This window comes from Equus przewalskii, chromosome 2, assembly GCF_037783145.1.
Source record: "Equus przewalskii isolate Varuska chromosome 2, EquPr2, whole genome shotgun sequence".
Lineage (NCBI taxonomy): Eukaryota > Metazoa > Chordata > Mammalia > Perissodactyla > Equidae > Equus > Equus przewalskii.
This window is the reverse complement of record NC_091832.1, coordinates 47,849,587-47,865,119: the sequence shown is the minus strand read 5'-3', so window position 1 is coordinate 47,865,119 and position 15,533 is coordinate 47,849,587. Positions and strand designations below refer to the sequence as shown.

General features: G+C 51.1%; 1 protein-coding gene across 26 annotated transcripts in view; it reads right to left on the bottom strand.

Annotated features, from left to right (window-relative positions):
- The window catches only part of CFAP74 (cilia and flagella associated protein 74), a 72,713-nt gene extending 57,453 nt beyond the window's left edge, over positions 1-15,260 (bottom strand). For 3 of the 26 annotated variants that reach the window (XM_070611101.1, XM_070611110.1, XM_070611113.1), the window contains exons 1-6: positions 14,713-14,995; positions 5,277-5,358; positions 3,712-3,796; positions 3,454-3,600; positions 1,452-1,550; positions 167-271 (exon numbers count right to left, since the gene is read on the bottom strand). In XM_070611101.1, coding sequence (XP_070467202.1) covers positions 167-271; positions 1,452-1,550; positions 3,454-3,600; positions 3,712-3,796; positions 5,277-5,340 — 500 coding nt within the window. In that variant the 5' untranslated portion in view covers positions 5,341-5,358; positions 14,713-14,995. Of the gene's footprint in view, positions 1-166; positions 272-1,451; positions 1,551-3,453; positions 3,601-3,711; positions 3,797-5,273; positions 5,359-5,802; positions 5,915-6,090; positions 6,211-6,646; positions 6,858-10,210; positions 10,417-14,712 lie in introns of those variants that run through there. The other 23 variants (XM_070611091.1, XM_070611093.1, XM_070611094.1 and 20 more) reach the window with 18 other exon arrangements.
- Positions 15,261-15,533: the final 273 nt, after the last annotated feature.

Genomic DNA, 15,533 nt, shown 5'->3' with positions numbered 1-15,533 from the left:
CTCAACGACTTCATTTAGCGAGCTCCCTTTCAATTTCAGCTTGAGAGTTAAGTCCAAGGTTTCATTCTTCATCTTCAGACCCGGGATTAACCAGTGAGCTGCTGAGGCTGAGCACGCCTGACGGACGGGACCCCCTCGCCACGCTGCCCCGCCTGCCCCCACTCACTCGCTCTCCTTCAGCGTGGCCTGGGTTTTCTGCTGCTGGGCTCTCTCGCTCTCCAGCTCCATGCACAGGCGTCTGGACGCTGCCTGGAGGCGGCCCACAGCTGCACTGCAGTACCACAGAGACGGGAGGAAAAGCGGCAACACCCGTCAGGGCCTCAGCCTCACCAAGAGCCCCGTGCGGCCTCTGCCCAGGTCTCCCCTGAGGCTCGGTGATGCCTCCACCTGCCTCCTCATTTTCAAGAGAGAAATCTGTCTCAAGAGGCCAACAGGGAAGGCAGGAACATGCGTCCAGAAGGGCTTCTCGTGCACCATTCTCACTGATCAGAGGGAGTGGACGTGCACGCACCGCTGCCACCAGAGAGCCCGCCCCTCAGCCCCCAGCTCTGCTCTGGCCTCTCATCTTCCTTCAAGGACCAGGGAGCAGACTCCGCTGGTTGCCAGCCCCTTGGAGCAGCAGGCCAGTCCAGGTTTCGGCCCAGGAAGGACCCAGCGCACTCTCGAATGACTAGGAGGAGTGGGGCGGCCAATAAGCCCCTGAGAGCCCCTCTGGGATCTGAGCCCACTCTGGATTCTCTTACTTCACCTCCCGCTTCACTCCTGGACGTGTGGCTCTCGGGACCGTACCCAGTCCCCACGCCGTTAGGTTCCGATACACACTCCTGTCGTGGGGACCTTGGGACAAATGGTAGTGGCTGGGGTGGGGGTGGGACAGGCAGGACAGAGAGGTGTATGTCCCCCAAGACCTTGCCTCTAAGGGCAGGAGTGGTCAGGGCTGTCTCCGTGAGAACGGCCTAGAGGGACACTGACCAGAGGACCTGGCTGTGCGGAGAAAGTGGATCTGCAAGCATGTGCTCTCCTCCCGCCTGGCCCTGTCCCCTTGTCTTGCCACCTGCATCGCTTGCTGGTCGCTCAAGGCAAAGACAGTCCCAATGCTTCCTCCCCTAACCCCAATGCGCCCCTCCTCCCACACTGTCCCCTTGGCACCAGCCCTTTCCTGTGGGCAGCTCCCGGGGCTTCACACAGACATGCTCACTGCCCAGAATGCTCCCTCCCCATTGCCACATGTTAGCTTGTTTTTGTCACCCGGTTCCCAGCCTGGAGGTCACCTCCTTGAGGAGGCCTTCCCTGGCAGCTGCTCCCTCGCCCGCCTGAATGCAGCCAGTGCTCTCACATGGCAGGATCTGGTGAACAGACGCCCATCTGCCGGGCACCAGCCTGCCCCATGGTCGCCCGCCTCACGCACAGTCTGACTCCGCCCCGCCTGGTGACCAATGCAGACCACCTACGTGTTCTTGGCCTCTCTCTCGGCAGCCACCTTGGCCGCCATGCTCTCCTGCTGTTTGGTGATGAGATCCATCCTCTGGCGGCAAGCACGCAGCTCCTCTCTGAAAGTTGAGGCCAGAATCTGGACAAACGGCCCCTGAAATCCAGTCCCTCTGCCTCCCTCTCCCAGGGTGCCCCAACTCTCCCTGGCCTCAGGAAGGGGGTGGGACCGGGGGGCGAGGCCCAGGCCCCCTCACAGACGCTGGGGTCATCTCCCTCCAGCTCCCCCTCACTCAGGCCAGGGGTCGCGGTCCCTCATCTTTTCCAGGGGTTCCTCTAACACAATCAGCGCGGGAGCAGGGCCTTGTCCATCTGTCTTCTGAAAACCCTGCCAGGGGGCCACCTGTGTGCCCTCAGAGCAAAGGGGAGTCAACACGAACCAGCACAAACGCTGAGCTCAGGCACATGCAGGGCCCCGCAAGAGGGGTGGCAGGCATGGGACGGCTGCACAAAGGGCACCCGGCCGCAGCCGCTCATCAGCGTTCTAGAGCATGCAGACCAGACAGGACCACACACTCAGCGTGTGGGCCTGGGCAAGACTGGGCTCAGGACGCGGGCTCGGCAGGACACTGCGGCGCGGAGCTGCTCCATGGCCACACGAGGGGGACACTCTGAGCCTTCTCAGGCGGAATCCCGGGGCTGAGGCTGTGGGCAAACTTTATTCCTTCAGGACACGCCGATGTGTTCAGGGGGAAGGAGCACAAGGTCTGCAACTGGCTTTCAAATCGCTCAGCAAAATCATCATCCACACTCACGCCGAGAAAGAGGTGATGGGAACGGGCAGCAGTGAAGTGGGGTGCGGCAACGGGCCAGCTCGCCTGTGTCTCCAGCTCGGCCACTGCTCCCCTCGACCACCCCTCACCTCAACCAGCCTCTCACCTCAACCACCCTTCACCTCGGGGTCCCTCACCTCAACCAACCCTCACCTCGGGGCCCCTCACCTCAACCACCCCTCACCTCTGCATCCCTCACCTCAAACACCCCTCAACTCAACCAACCCTCACCTCGGGGCCCCTCACCTCAACCACCCCTCACTTCTGCATCCCTCACCTCAAACACCCCTCAACTCAACCAACCCTCACCTTGGGGCCCCTCACCTCAACTGCCCCTCACCTCAACCATCCTTCACCTCAACCACACCCACCTCTGCGCCTCTCACCTCAACCAGCCCTCACCTCAACCAGCCCTCACCTCAACTGCCCCTCACCTCAACCACACCTCACCTCAACTGCCCCTCACCTCAACCATCCTTCACCTCAACCACACCTCACCTCAACTGCCCCTCACCTCAACCATCCTTCACCTCAACCACACCTCACCTCAACTGCCCCTCACCTCAACCATCCTTCACCTCAACCACACCCACCTCTGCGCCTCTCACCTCAACCACCCCTCACCTCAACTACTCCTCGCCTCAACCACCCCTCACCTCAACCGCCCCTCACCTCAACCACCCCTCACCTCAACCACCCCTCACCTCAACTACTCCTCGCCTCAACCATCCCTCACCTCAACCACACCCACCTCTGCGCCTCTCACCTCAACCACCCCTCACCTCAACTACTCCTCGCCTCAACCACCCCTCACCTCAACCACCCCTCACCTCAACCACCACTCACCTCAACCACCACTCACCTCTGCGTCCTTCACTTGGCCCCCCTCACCTCCGCACCCTTCACCTCCGCACCCTTCACCTCCACACCTTTCACCTCCATACCCCTCACCTCCGCACCCCTCACCTCCGCACCCTTCACCTCCACACCTTTCACCTCCGCACCCTTCACCTCCACACCTTTCACCTCCATACCCCTCACCTCCGCACCCTTCACCTCCATACCCCTCACCTCCGCATCCTTCACCTCCGCACCCTTCACCTCCGCACCCCTCACCTCCGCACCCCTCACCTCCGCACCCCTCACCTCCGCACCCTTCACCTGGGCCCTCCTCACCTTGACCACTGCTCACCTCGTTTTCTGAATGAAAAGATCCTTCTCCTCGTGCAGCTTATCCAGGTGGCTCAAGTTCTTCCGCAGGTACAGTGCCTCCATTCTCTCTTGGACGGTGGCTTTCTTCTTCCTCCCCTCAGCATCAGCGATCCGCTCTTTCTGTGGACTTGATGAAGAAAGGACACCAGCTGCCGTGGTGCGGCGATGGCCTCCCCGTGACCTACCCCCGTGCCACCTCCACCTTCCGTGGAGGCAAGCCGCTGCCCAGGTGCATTACCTGTGGCATCCCAAGTTGGCTCGGCCCTCAGCCTCCAGAGGAAGAGGTTCCACCTCAAACTCTGCATCCTCTAGTTTGTCTTTTTCTAGAAATGGAGGCAAGAATTAAACACAGAGAAAGCAGACCTAGACGTTCAAGTCTAAAGTTCGAGGACAAATCTCTACACCTCAGACTTGATGCGCAGCCGTGGTGACGGCATCTCGGAGCAGTGGTTCTCAAAGTGTGGTCCAGGGCACCCTAGGGCGTTCCCTAAAACTCTTTCAGGGCGTCTGCAAAGGCAGAACCATTTTTGTAACAATACTAAAACATTATTTGTCTTTTTCGCTCTTGTTTCATAAGTGTACAGTGGAATTTTCCAGAGGCCACATGACATGTGATATCACAACAGACTAACTAGATGCCGATGTGAGAATCCAGGTGTCTCCATTAAACCAGACTCTGTCTGCTCCATATAACAGGGTCATCATTGCTATTTTAAGTGAGTAAATAAATATAAATTTTCAGCTTTAATTTTTTTTTCCTGAAGAAGATTAGCCCTGAGCTAACATCTGCTACCAATCCTCCTCTTTTTTGCTGAGGAAGACTGGCCCTGAGCTAATATCCATGCCTGTCTTCCTCTACTTTATACGTGGGTCGCCTACCACAGCATGGCGTGCCAAGCGATGCCATGTCCACACCCGGGATCCAAAACAGTGAACCCCGGGCCACCGAAGTGGAACGTGAGAACTTAACCACTGCGCCACCTGGCCAACCTCACAGCTTTAACTTTTAATACAGTAAACATTGAAAGATACAACCTTCATAAACAAAAGCTCTTTTGGTCTTAAATAAATTTTAAGAATGTAAAGGGGATCCCTGACAAGAAAAGTTTGCTAATTATTGTCTTAGAGAATCCCTGCAGACTTCCAGCAAAACACGGCAAATTGAACTATTGGGTTTCTCCCACTCTTTTATTAAATCTCAGTAGAAATGACTGAAAAGGGGCTCTAAAAGGCACCAATCCACAGTCACAAGGAGAAGAGGAGAGGGAAGGCGGTGGACGAGGGGAGGCTGCACGATTTTAGACGATGGGAAGTTTGTGAGCAAATGGCATCTAATCTACCAGACGACAGCGCTGAAACAGCAGCCGGGGTGGTGGGCTGAGAGCCGAGGAAATTGGCTTGCAGATCGAATTGTCCTGCCTGGCGCCCAGCACCAGCCCAAATCAAGGCAGAGCTTAGAAAAATTTCATATCATCAGAGATTTTTTTTTTTAATCTAAGAGCTTCCAGGAAAAGAAAACAAAAATAGGTCACATTCAAAGGATTGGGATAAAAATGGCATCAGATTTCTCAATCGAGACATTGGAAACTAGAAAACTGGTCTGCCACCTTCAAAATTCTGTGCCATAATTTATTATTCTTTCAGTTAAAGACAGAATATCATAAGCTCCCTCTTTGAGAGAAAATACGTGTTTCAACGATGTAGTCTCTCTGAAAAAGGGCGTCAGGGGTGTCTGGGAGGCACGCTGTTTGTCGTCCTCGCTGCTGAAACGTGTGCTGTTCATGAGAAGACCTTTATTACCACCTTCCACGAGTGGGACGCCGTCCAAAAGCTCCCCTTCAGGGAATAGGCTAGCATCTTCTTCCATCTTGAGGGCAGAAATTAGCTACAAAAAAATTATTACAAAACATAGATGAACAAGATCACAGATTTTTTTTAAAACCTAGAAAATTGGATTTCACAAAAATTAACAATTTTTCTTATAAAAAGACATTAAGAAAATGGATAAGCCATAGACCTGGAAAAAATATTTGCAGCACACACATATCTGACAAAGGTCTTGTATCCACAATATACAAAGAGCTCCTAAATATCAACAACATAAAGCCCAAACCCTAATTGAAAAGGGGCAAGAATTTTAAAACAGACACGGCAAAAGAAGATATACAAATGGCCAGTAAGCTCATGAAACTTTGTGCAACCTCATTAGTCATGAGGGAAATGGCAACTGAAGCCACAATGAGATACTACCACACACTTATTAGAATGCCTAAAATAAAAAAGACTAAATACTAAATCACAACACTAAATGTTATAAACATATACTCACCATATGACCCAGAAATCCTGTTTCTAGGTATTTACCCAAGTGAAACAAAAACACAGCCACAAAAAAACTTGCACAGGAATGTTTACAGCAATCTTATTCGTAACAGCCCCAAACTGGGACCAACCCAAACGTCCATGGGTATGAGACTGGATAACAAATTCCGGTGCATTCATACAATAGAGTAACACTCAGCAGTAAGAAAGAACCACATCTGGTTCACACAACAACATGGATGATCTCAGAAACACTATGTCAAATGAAGGAAGCCAGACGCAGAAGACGACATACCAAGACCAAGAGCAAGCGAAACTAATGGACGGGGGTAGAAACCAGACGCGCTGGTGGTTTCCAGGTTAGAGGCAGGCAGTGGAGCCGAGGGGAAGGGCTGTGGGGACAGTGGGGGCGGGGGACGCTCGGTAGCTTGTTTTGGGTGACGGTTACACAGGTGTGTGCAACTTTAAGACGTGTGCGTGTTCCAGCCTGTTAATGTTCTCTCTGTAACACACCACACAGCCACAGTTCAAAAACAATTCTTAAGGAATTTCAAAATATTCGTTACATTGTGGTTATCATTTTGGGAATGTTCCCGCTTGCCTGTGTAGAACTTAGGTGCAGAATGTTGATATTATGCACGAGATGCTACAACGGTAGACGAGCTTGTTTCATTGCTTAATTTAGCGATTGCTTCAGAACAATTCACTGAAAAATATTTTCAAAGCCTAACGTTTCCTGGGTAAATCATTAATAAATCAATGCCAGTGGTTAACTTTTTTAAATGCTACAAACAATTGTGCATTCAAGTCCTCAGAGGCAGAATTTTAAAGCTTCTTTTGAAATACTGTACCGACAACATTCCTCCCGCCGGAAAACATCTGTGAACCCGCTGATCTGTGAAGGCAGGGCCTTCAGGGGACATTTACAAGGTGGTCAAGCCCAGTCTGCGCTGAGCTGTGGGCCCCAGTGCTCCTCGCGGCCTCAACAGACGACAGTCTGATGGGAGGTGGCACGTCACACACACAGCTCCTTTAAGACGATCACTCTAAACCACATGCTATTTGAACGTCCAGTTAAAAAGACGGCAGCTCCAGACAGGGGGCCTCCGCTGCTGCCTCTTAAATTCTCACCAAAATGACAGCGAAGGGTTCAGCTTTTCCAACACACGACTCTGCAAGAACAGGGCAAACGGGAGGAGAAAGTTTGAACCAGACAGAGGCTGGGAAGCGGAAGGATGAGCGGCAACTGGCTGTGGACGGAGGTGCGGACTGACCCTCAGGTGGAAAACGAGCCCCGAAACCCCACGTGCCGGCCGCGACGGCACAGCCAGGAAGCCGGACAGAAACCCCGTGTGCCGGCCGCCACGGCACAGCCAAAAAGCTGGGTAAAATTGTATTTTAATTGTCTCATGAACCTTGAAGAATCAACAAGAAAATAAGAAATTATCAGGCCAAAATCTAAGTGAAGGCAAGCAAATAAACAGATTACATGGCCAGGCTAAAGAACAGGATCTTACCAAATTGGATTAAAAAACCAACAGCAGCAACAAGAAGAAGCTGACTCCCTCCTGTGAGAGACACGGCAGCGCAAGCTCACAGAAGCACCCCACGCCAAAGGTCCAGAGAAGGGGGCTGCAGAAACCCTGGCGGAGTCACCTAGAAACAGACGAAACGCTCGAGGCAGCAGCGGCTGCGTGGTGCAGACGGTCGCGGCGGGCCAGACGGTCAGCGCACCAGGAAGACAGCGCAGTTTTCAACCCAGCCGTGCACAATAACACGGCCACCAAATAAGAAAAGCAAAGTTGACAGACCCAGGAGAAAGCCAGAAGTACAAATGCTAGTGGGAAATTTTAACACACTTCTCTCAGGAACTGACAGCAAAACCAGATAAAGCAAGTCCTTAATGACACCCATTTACACAGCATCATCAGCAGGTCGCGCCCTGTGGACACACACAACGCGAACAGCAGCAGCAGAACGGCAAGCGCTCCCTCAGAGCGTGCACGGAGTACTGACGAACCTGTGTGCTGGGCCCAACACAGGTCTCAATCAATGCCAAACGACTAAAATCATACAAAGCTTCTTCGTTTTTGTTTTTTTGAGGAAGATTAGCCCTGAGCTAACATCTGCCACCAATCCTCCTCTTTTTGCTGAGGAAGACTGGCCCTGAGCTCACATCCGTGCCCATCTTCCTCTACTTCATATGTGGGACACCTGTCACAGCATGGCATGCCAAGTTGTGCCACGTCCGCACCCAGGATCTGAACTGACAAACCCTGGGCCGCCAAAGTGGAATGTGCATGCTTAACCACCTCACCACCAGGCCGGCCCCCTACTTAGCTCGTTCTTTGACCAAGAGTAATCAGCCCAAATCAGTAACAAATAGAGGACTATAAATCCACCTTATTTTTGGAAATACACTTCTAAATAACTTATATAACGTATAATACACTTTATTATACTTTATTATTTAATTATTATTTACTAATATTATTATTTATTATTTATTATATAAAGTATACTTTATATAACGTATACACTTATATAAGTGTATTTTGGAAATACACTTCTAAATAACTTAAATAACTTAAGAAATACACTTCTAAATAACTTATGGGTCAAAGAAAAAAATCATAATGGAAATTATAAAATATCTTGAACTGACTTATAATGAAGATATTATATACCCAACTGAATGTAGGTAAAGCAGACAGAACAGAGATTAGGAAAGAAGTCAGGCTAAAAATCAATGTGCTCAACATCCAACTAAGAAGTTACAAAAACAAATGCAAAATAAACCCAGAAAAGGTGGAAGGAAGAAAATAAAAAAGATTAGAAATTAATGCAACAAAAACAAACGTGATAGAGATGCTCCTCAAAGCCAAAAGTTTGTACTTTTAAAATATTTATAAAATTAACAAATCTCTAATGAAACCGATAAATAAAAAGAGAAGGAACAAATAATCCATACCAGAACAAAAGACATTAAAAAAACAAAAACATGTCATGAACAACTTTATGGCAGTAAATTTGGAAATTGAGACAATGGAAAAATTATTGGAAAAACACTACTAACCAAAATTATTTCAAGAAAAAAATAGAAAACTTGAAAATTCCCATAAACATAAAAGAAATTCAATTAATAGTCAAATATGTTCCCACAAAGAAAACTCCAGGTTCAGAGGCTTTGCTATTCAGTCCTATGAAACGCTTGAGGTACAAAACATTCCAGTCTCACACATGCTTTTCCAGGAAGGGAACCAGGAGGTCCCCCCCCGGCTTATGTCGTGGTGCTCGCTCAACTTTTGTTACCAAAGTAGAGAAAGGAAACGGCAGCCCAGCCTCACCCAGGAGCACAGACGCAAAAGTCCAAAGGGAAGTATTACCAGCCTGAATCCAGCAACACACAAACAGGACAACAGATCACGACAGAGATGGGTTCATTTCGCATTAGGGATCCCTTTAATTCCCCACGTGAACAGACCAAAGGAGGCGGTTATATGATCAACTCAATAAACGTAGAAAAAGGCATTGCTAAAATTCAACATTCCATTTATACTTTTTAAAAAACTTAGCAAACTTGCATTAGAAATTAACTTCTTTGGGGCCCAGCCCGGTGGTGCAGCGGTTAAGTTTGCACGTTCCAGGTTGGCGGCGCAGGGTTCACAGGTTCGGATCCCTGGTGCGGACAGGGCACTGCTTGGCAAGCCATGCTGTGGCAGGCGTCCCACATATAAAGTAGAGGAAGATGGGCACGGATGTTAGCTCAGGGCCAGTCTTCCTCAGCAAAAAGAGGAGGATTGGCAGCAGATGTTAGCTCAGGGCTAATCTTCCTCAAAAAAAAACCCAAAAAAAACAAAAAAAGGAGATCTAAATAAAAAATAAAGGGAACAAATGACCCAGTTTCTTTGACAAATGGATGTCATGGGGGAAAAAGGGAAGGGGGGGACTGTTTTAAATTAAAAGGGCTTTAAGAGACAAGTCAACCACACACAATGTGGGATCTTGATTCAAGCAAGCAAGTGTAAAAGACACTTTTTTTTCCTGCTTTATCTCCCCCAATCCACCCAGTACATAGTTGTATATTTTAGTTGCAGGTCCTTCTAGTTGTGGCATGTGGGATGCCACCTCAGCATGGCCTGATGAGCGGTGCCATGTCCGTGCCCAAGATCCGAACCGGTGAAACCCTGGGCTGCCACAGCGGAGCACATGAACTTAACCACTTGGCCATGGGGCCGGCCCCTAAAAGACACTTTTGAGATAATGTGGGAAAATGAACACAAATTGGTGTTAGGTTTTATTAAGAAATTAAATTAAATTTTGTTGGGGTTGATAATGATTTTGTGGTTATGCTAAAAATAAGTGTTTATCTGTTAGAGTTGAATACTGAAGTATTTATAAGTGAAATATTATACCTGGGATTTTCTTCAAAATTCATCAACCAGAGCCAGCCCCGATGGCCTAGTGGTTACAGTTCTGTGTGCTCTGCTTCAGTGGCCCAGGATTGCTTCCCAGACGTGGAACCACAGCCCTCGTCTGTCAGCAGCCGTGCTGTGGCGGCAGCTCACGTAGAAGAGCCAGAAGGACTTAGAACTAAAAACGATACAGCTGTGCACTGGGGCTTTGGGGAGGAAAAAAGAGAAAGATTGGCAGCAGATGTTAGCTCAGAGCAAATCTTTCCCAGCAAAAAATAAATAAATAAAATCAAATTCATCAACCAAAAACTAAAGTTGAGGGGAAGCAGATGAAACAGGAGTGGTGGGATCCCGATGACTCCTGAAGCGGGTCATGGGCACCTGGGAGCTCATTTTAGCATTTTCCCCACTTTTGTGAGTTTCAAATTCTCTGTAATAAAAGTCTAAAAGAAGACTAAAGCCAATATAAATAAATGAATGGAGAGGTCCACATTCAAGGACTGGAGACAATGTTGTGAAGACGCCAACTCTCCAAATTGCTCCATAGACTCACTAACCGCCCCAAAATCCCGCAGGAGTGTGTGTGCGCGTACACGCAAGCAGTGGGGCAGTGGGCAAGGAACGGACATTTCAGTCAACACGCTGAGAAACTGGGCGTCCACCCCAGAAAGCAGTCCCACATAGATTAAACACTTGCATGTGAAGAGCAAAAGTCTACTTTTGGCGGGCATCTTCATGATCTCAGGGTTTCTTTTTTCCTTTTTTTTTTTGGTGAGGAAGATTGTCCTTGAGCTAACATCTGTGCCAATCTTTCTCTGTTTTGAAAGTGGGTTGCCACCACAGCATGGGTTGGTGAGTGGTGTGTAGGACCAGCCCTGGGATCTGAACTCGTGAACCGTGGGCCACCAAAGTGGAGCACGGGAACTTAACCACTATGTCACTGGGCTGGCCCCTCAAGGTTTCTTCAGCAAGACATGAAAAGCATTACACACGAGGAAGAGCTGATAGAGTCACATACATTTAAACGAAAAACTCCTGTCCAGACGACACCCTGAGGAAACTTAAACAAAACTACAAAGCAGAAGACAAATGCAACACCTCACCCAACAGGTTCCCCGCCAGCCCAGGCAAGGAACACCCACAAACCAGTGCAGAAGACGGACGGCCCGACAGCAAAACGCAAGACGCTACAGGGCACTTTACTATAAAGGGCGTTCAAACGGCCAGTAAGCGGGGTGGCCCTCATTCACACCTGTCTTCCCGCATCGCCGACAGCGCCCCTGTAACGCTTAGCAGAATCCTGGTTTGAAGGATAAACCATTTCTTGGTGATAAACTAGAAGTTGCTTAACCTCATTTGTAGTTAGGGAAATGCAAATTAGAATCACCAGGAACTATCCTTACGCAGTCATCAGACTCGATACGACATTCGAAGCCTGACAACACCAGGTGCTGGCAAGGGCGCGAAGCAGCGGAAACGTTCGCACGCTAACGGTGGGAGTGAAAACTGGGACAAGTACTTTGAAAAGAGTTCGGCATTATCTAGGAAAGTTAAAAATATATAAATATACCCTCTACATTACTTTCCCATTGCTGCTGGAACAAACTACCACAAACTCAGTGACTTGACACGAGTGTATTATCTTCTAGTTCTGGAGGTTAGAAGTCTGAAATGCATCCCACTGAGCTAAGATCGAGGTGTCACCAGGGCTGCATTCCTTTCTGCAGGTGGAGGGGAGAATTCATTTTCTTGCCTTTTCCACTTTCTGGAGGTCACCCACATTCCTTGGCTCAAGGTCCCAGTCCACCATCTTCAAAGCCACCAACCTCACGCAGAGTCTTTCTCACGCTGCAACCTTTCGGGCTCGCTCTCTTGACTCTTTGTCCACTTATAAGGACCCTGTAGTTGCAGTGGGCATGCCTGGGGCATCCAGGACATTCTCCCCACCTCGAAGTCAGCTGATTAACAACCTTAATTCCATCTGCAGCCTTAATTCCCTGTTGCCACGTAACCTGACCTATTTACAGGTTCCAAGGATGAGGACACGGGCATCTCCGGGGGCATTATTCTGCCCACCATACCCTCTGACTCAGCGAGTCCTCTTGGAGGTGCGTACCCCACAGAAACTCCTGGATGTTGTGTTGGTTTCCCGGGGGCTGCCACAACAAAGTATCACAAACTGGGAGTCAGAACCACAGAAATGTATTCTCTCACAGTTCTGGGCGCCAGAAATTGGCAATGAAGGTGCCAGCAGGGCCAGGCTCCTCCGAAGCACAGTGCAGGATCTCTCCCAGGCCTCTCTCCTGGTTCTGGTAGTTCCCTGCTGGCGGCAGCCTACCTGTGATCTTCATATGAGGTTCTCTTTCTGTGCGTGTCTATGTCCACATTCCTCCTTTTCATAAAGACACCCGCCATAGTGGATTAAGGGCCACACTACTCTAGCATGGCATCACCTTAATTACATCCCCAATGACCTTATTTCCAAATGAAGTCACACTCTGAGATACTGGGGGTTAGGACTTCAACATATGAGTTTTGGGTTTGTTTTGTTTTGCTTTGCTGAGGAAGATTGGCTTGAGCTAACATCTGTTGACAGTCTTCCTCCACTTCATATGTGAGTTGCTACCACAGTGTGGCTGTCGAGTGGTGTAGGTCCACACCCAGGATCCAAACCCACGAATCTGGGCCATCGAAGCGGAATGTGCTAAACTTAACCACTATGCCACGGGGTGACCCCAATAACAGATGGGTTTTTTTTGAGGAGACACACAATTCCACTCATAACACGTGAATACCAGGAGACATGCGAGACCTCACGGAGCAGCAGCGTTCATAACGGCAGCAACTCCACGGCCGTCCACAGGGCGGCAGGCTCCGTCCTGTGGGGGGCTATTCCGTGATGAACCTGAATGAGCTACTGCTGTGTGCAGTGGCGTGGATGGGTCTTAAACACAGCTGAGAGGAGGAAGGCACCCAAGCACATCAACTGCTTTTCCTCCTCCCATCCTTTCACTTTTAAAGTAGGCTCCCCGGGGGGGGGGGAGGGGGCAGGTGAAGCAGGATCCACAGTGGCCCCGAGCAGGTGTCAGAGCCTGACTGGTGAGGGGGATGGCTGTGGGGTGGGGAAGAGGCTTGAGGACCAGAGTGGGACGTCAGAGCCTGAGTGGGAGGAACCAGCCCCACGGGGGATGGTTCAGCGTAGGTATGAGAGCCCAGGCAGGGAAGGTGTCCACCATAGAGCCACCCAAATCACGCCTGGGGGGACGACAGAATTACACGGCCTCCAAGTGCCTCCCAACAAAATACTTGTTACTTACAGAGAGAAAAAGTAAATTCCCATGGAGACGCCTACAGACACCACCTTAATCAGGTGATCAAAGCAAACATCATCAGTAACGTGACAGACGGACCACCGCAAGGCGCCCGACAGGACGGAATGAGCAGAAAGTGAGCACGTGGCATCCTTTCCTGCCAAAGATACATAATGGGAACCAATCACGAGGAGACATCAGACAAACCCAAATGGAGGGGCTCTCTGCAAAGGAGGTGGCCTGTAACCGTCAAAGACTCAGGGTCACAAAGCCAAGGAATGTCCTGGACTGAGGGACACTAAAGAAACAGGATGACAACTCAGTACAATGCACGATCCCAGATGGATCCTTTTGATTTCCTGACTTTATAGGACCAACTGGCAAAACATGCTCGTCTCGGGCTGAGAATTAGACGTAGGACGTGTCCATGTTAGCCCCTGACTTTGATGGTCCTGCTGTGGTTATGCTGGAGAACATCCTTCCGCGTAGGAAACACACTCTGAAGTATCTGTGGGAGACAGGGCACCATGCACACAACATACTCTCAAATGCTTCAGGAAAAGAAGGTTTTTGTGCTCAACTTGCAGTTTTTATGTAAATTTGGGACTGATTCAAAAATTAAAAAGAATACATACAGTATTATTCCACTTATATAAAGTTTAAAAACAGGCGAAACTTGACTATATTGTTTAGGTGTATATGTAGGTGTTGGAACTAAAGAGAAGCCAGGAACTTAGAATCGCAGATGCCAGCCTAAGGTCTGGAGACCGGCTGCGCGTGGCCGGGGGGGTGGTGGGGCGACTCCCGGGTGCTGGCACGGTTCTATTTCTTGACTTGGGCAGTAGCTACCGATGTTCACTTTACAGCCAGCCTTCAAACCGTGCATGTGAATTTATGCACCGTCTGTCTGCAGAGAAGACCTATCGGGGAATTCTTTCCACCTGCGGATGCCCGAGCAGGTTCACGCCTTGCCTCACTCAGTGCCTGGCTCACAGAAGTTCAGGGAATGTTTGCTAGATACACAGATGTGAGCAGAGAAAAGGAGTATTCGCTTATGGAAAACAAAAGTAGAGAGGCCTATCCACTTCCAGAAACAGCTTATCCTTTTAAACACCAAATTGGGGCGACTTCGGAGTCAAGAATGGTACCCGGCCTCTCCCCCGCCCGGACCCCCGGATGCGGCCTGCTCACCGCCAGCCTCCCCCTCGGCTTCTGCTCAACGCTTCACAGTGCGCTGGGGCCACATCGCTGCTCGGCCAGGAGCAGAACCCGGAGCCCGCTGCACCTGCGCCCAGGGGTCCCCGCGGTTAACAGGGGCGAGACCCCATCAGCGGTTACTTCTCGGGCAGCGGCGAAGGCGTTGACCCGGGGGGCGGCCGAAGCCCCCGAGCCCAGCCCCGGGCTCCGGGCGAACGGACCCACCTCCGGGCTGATCCGCGCGGGGTCGGCTCCTCGGCGGCTGGCGGCGCGGTTTGGACGGGCGTCTCCATGGCAACGGGCAGCTCCACTGCCGGGGGCGGGGGGTGCTCGCGCCGCGCTCCCCCGCCGGGCGGTGGCTCGGTCCCCGCGCAGGCGCAGTGAGGCGGAGACGGCCCCGCGAGCCCGGAGTAGGAGGCGTGGGCTCTGGGCGCCCGTGGTCGCCGCTCGTCCCCCCACGCCCCGGGCCGGGCCGAGGCCGCCGCGGGGGGAGGTCCGGCCAGGCCCTGGTTGGCCCACGCCGGCCGAAGTTCGGATTAGTTCCCAACTTTAAAAAATAGCAGAGTTCACATAAAATTGGGCTTTTCCCCTCGCTTTTGGAGATGGGAGATCCGGCACACTACGCCAAACTGGGCGGGAGGCGAACTGGGCTTCCCCGACGCATTGTCCGGTCCCCGCCACCCTGTCCGAGGCCCGGTCGCCCGTTGCACGGCCCCCGCGTCTGTGCCCCCTGCCTGGCCGGGCTGCGCGCGCAGCGGAGACGCGGGCGGGCGAGCGCATCGGGCGGGCCCCCTGCCCTCGCGGAGCCCGGCGCC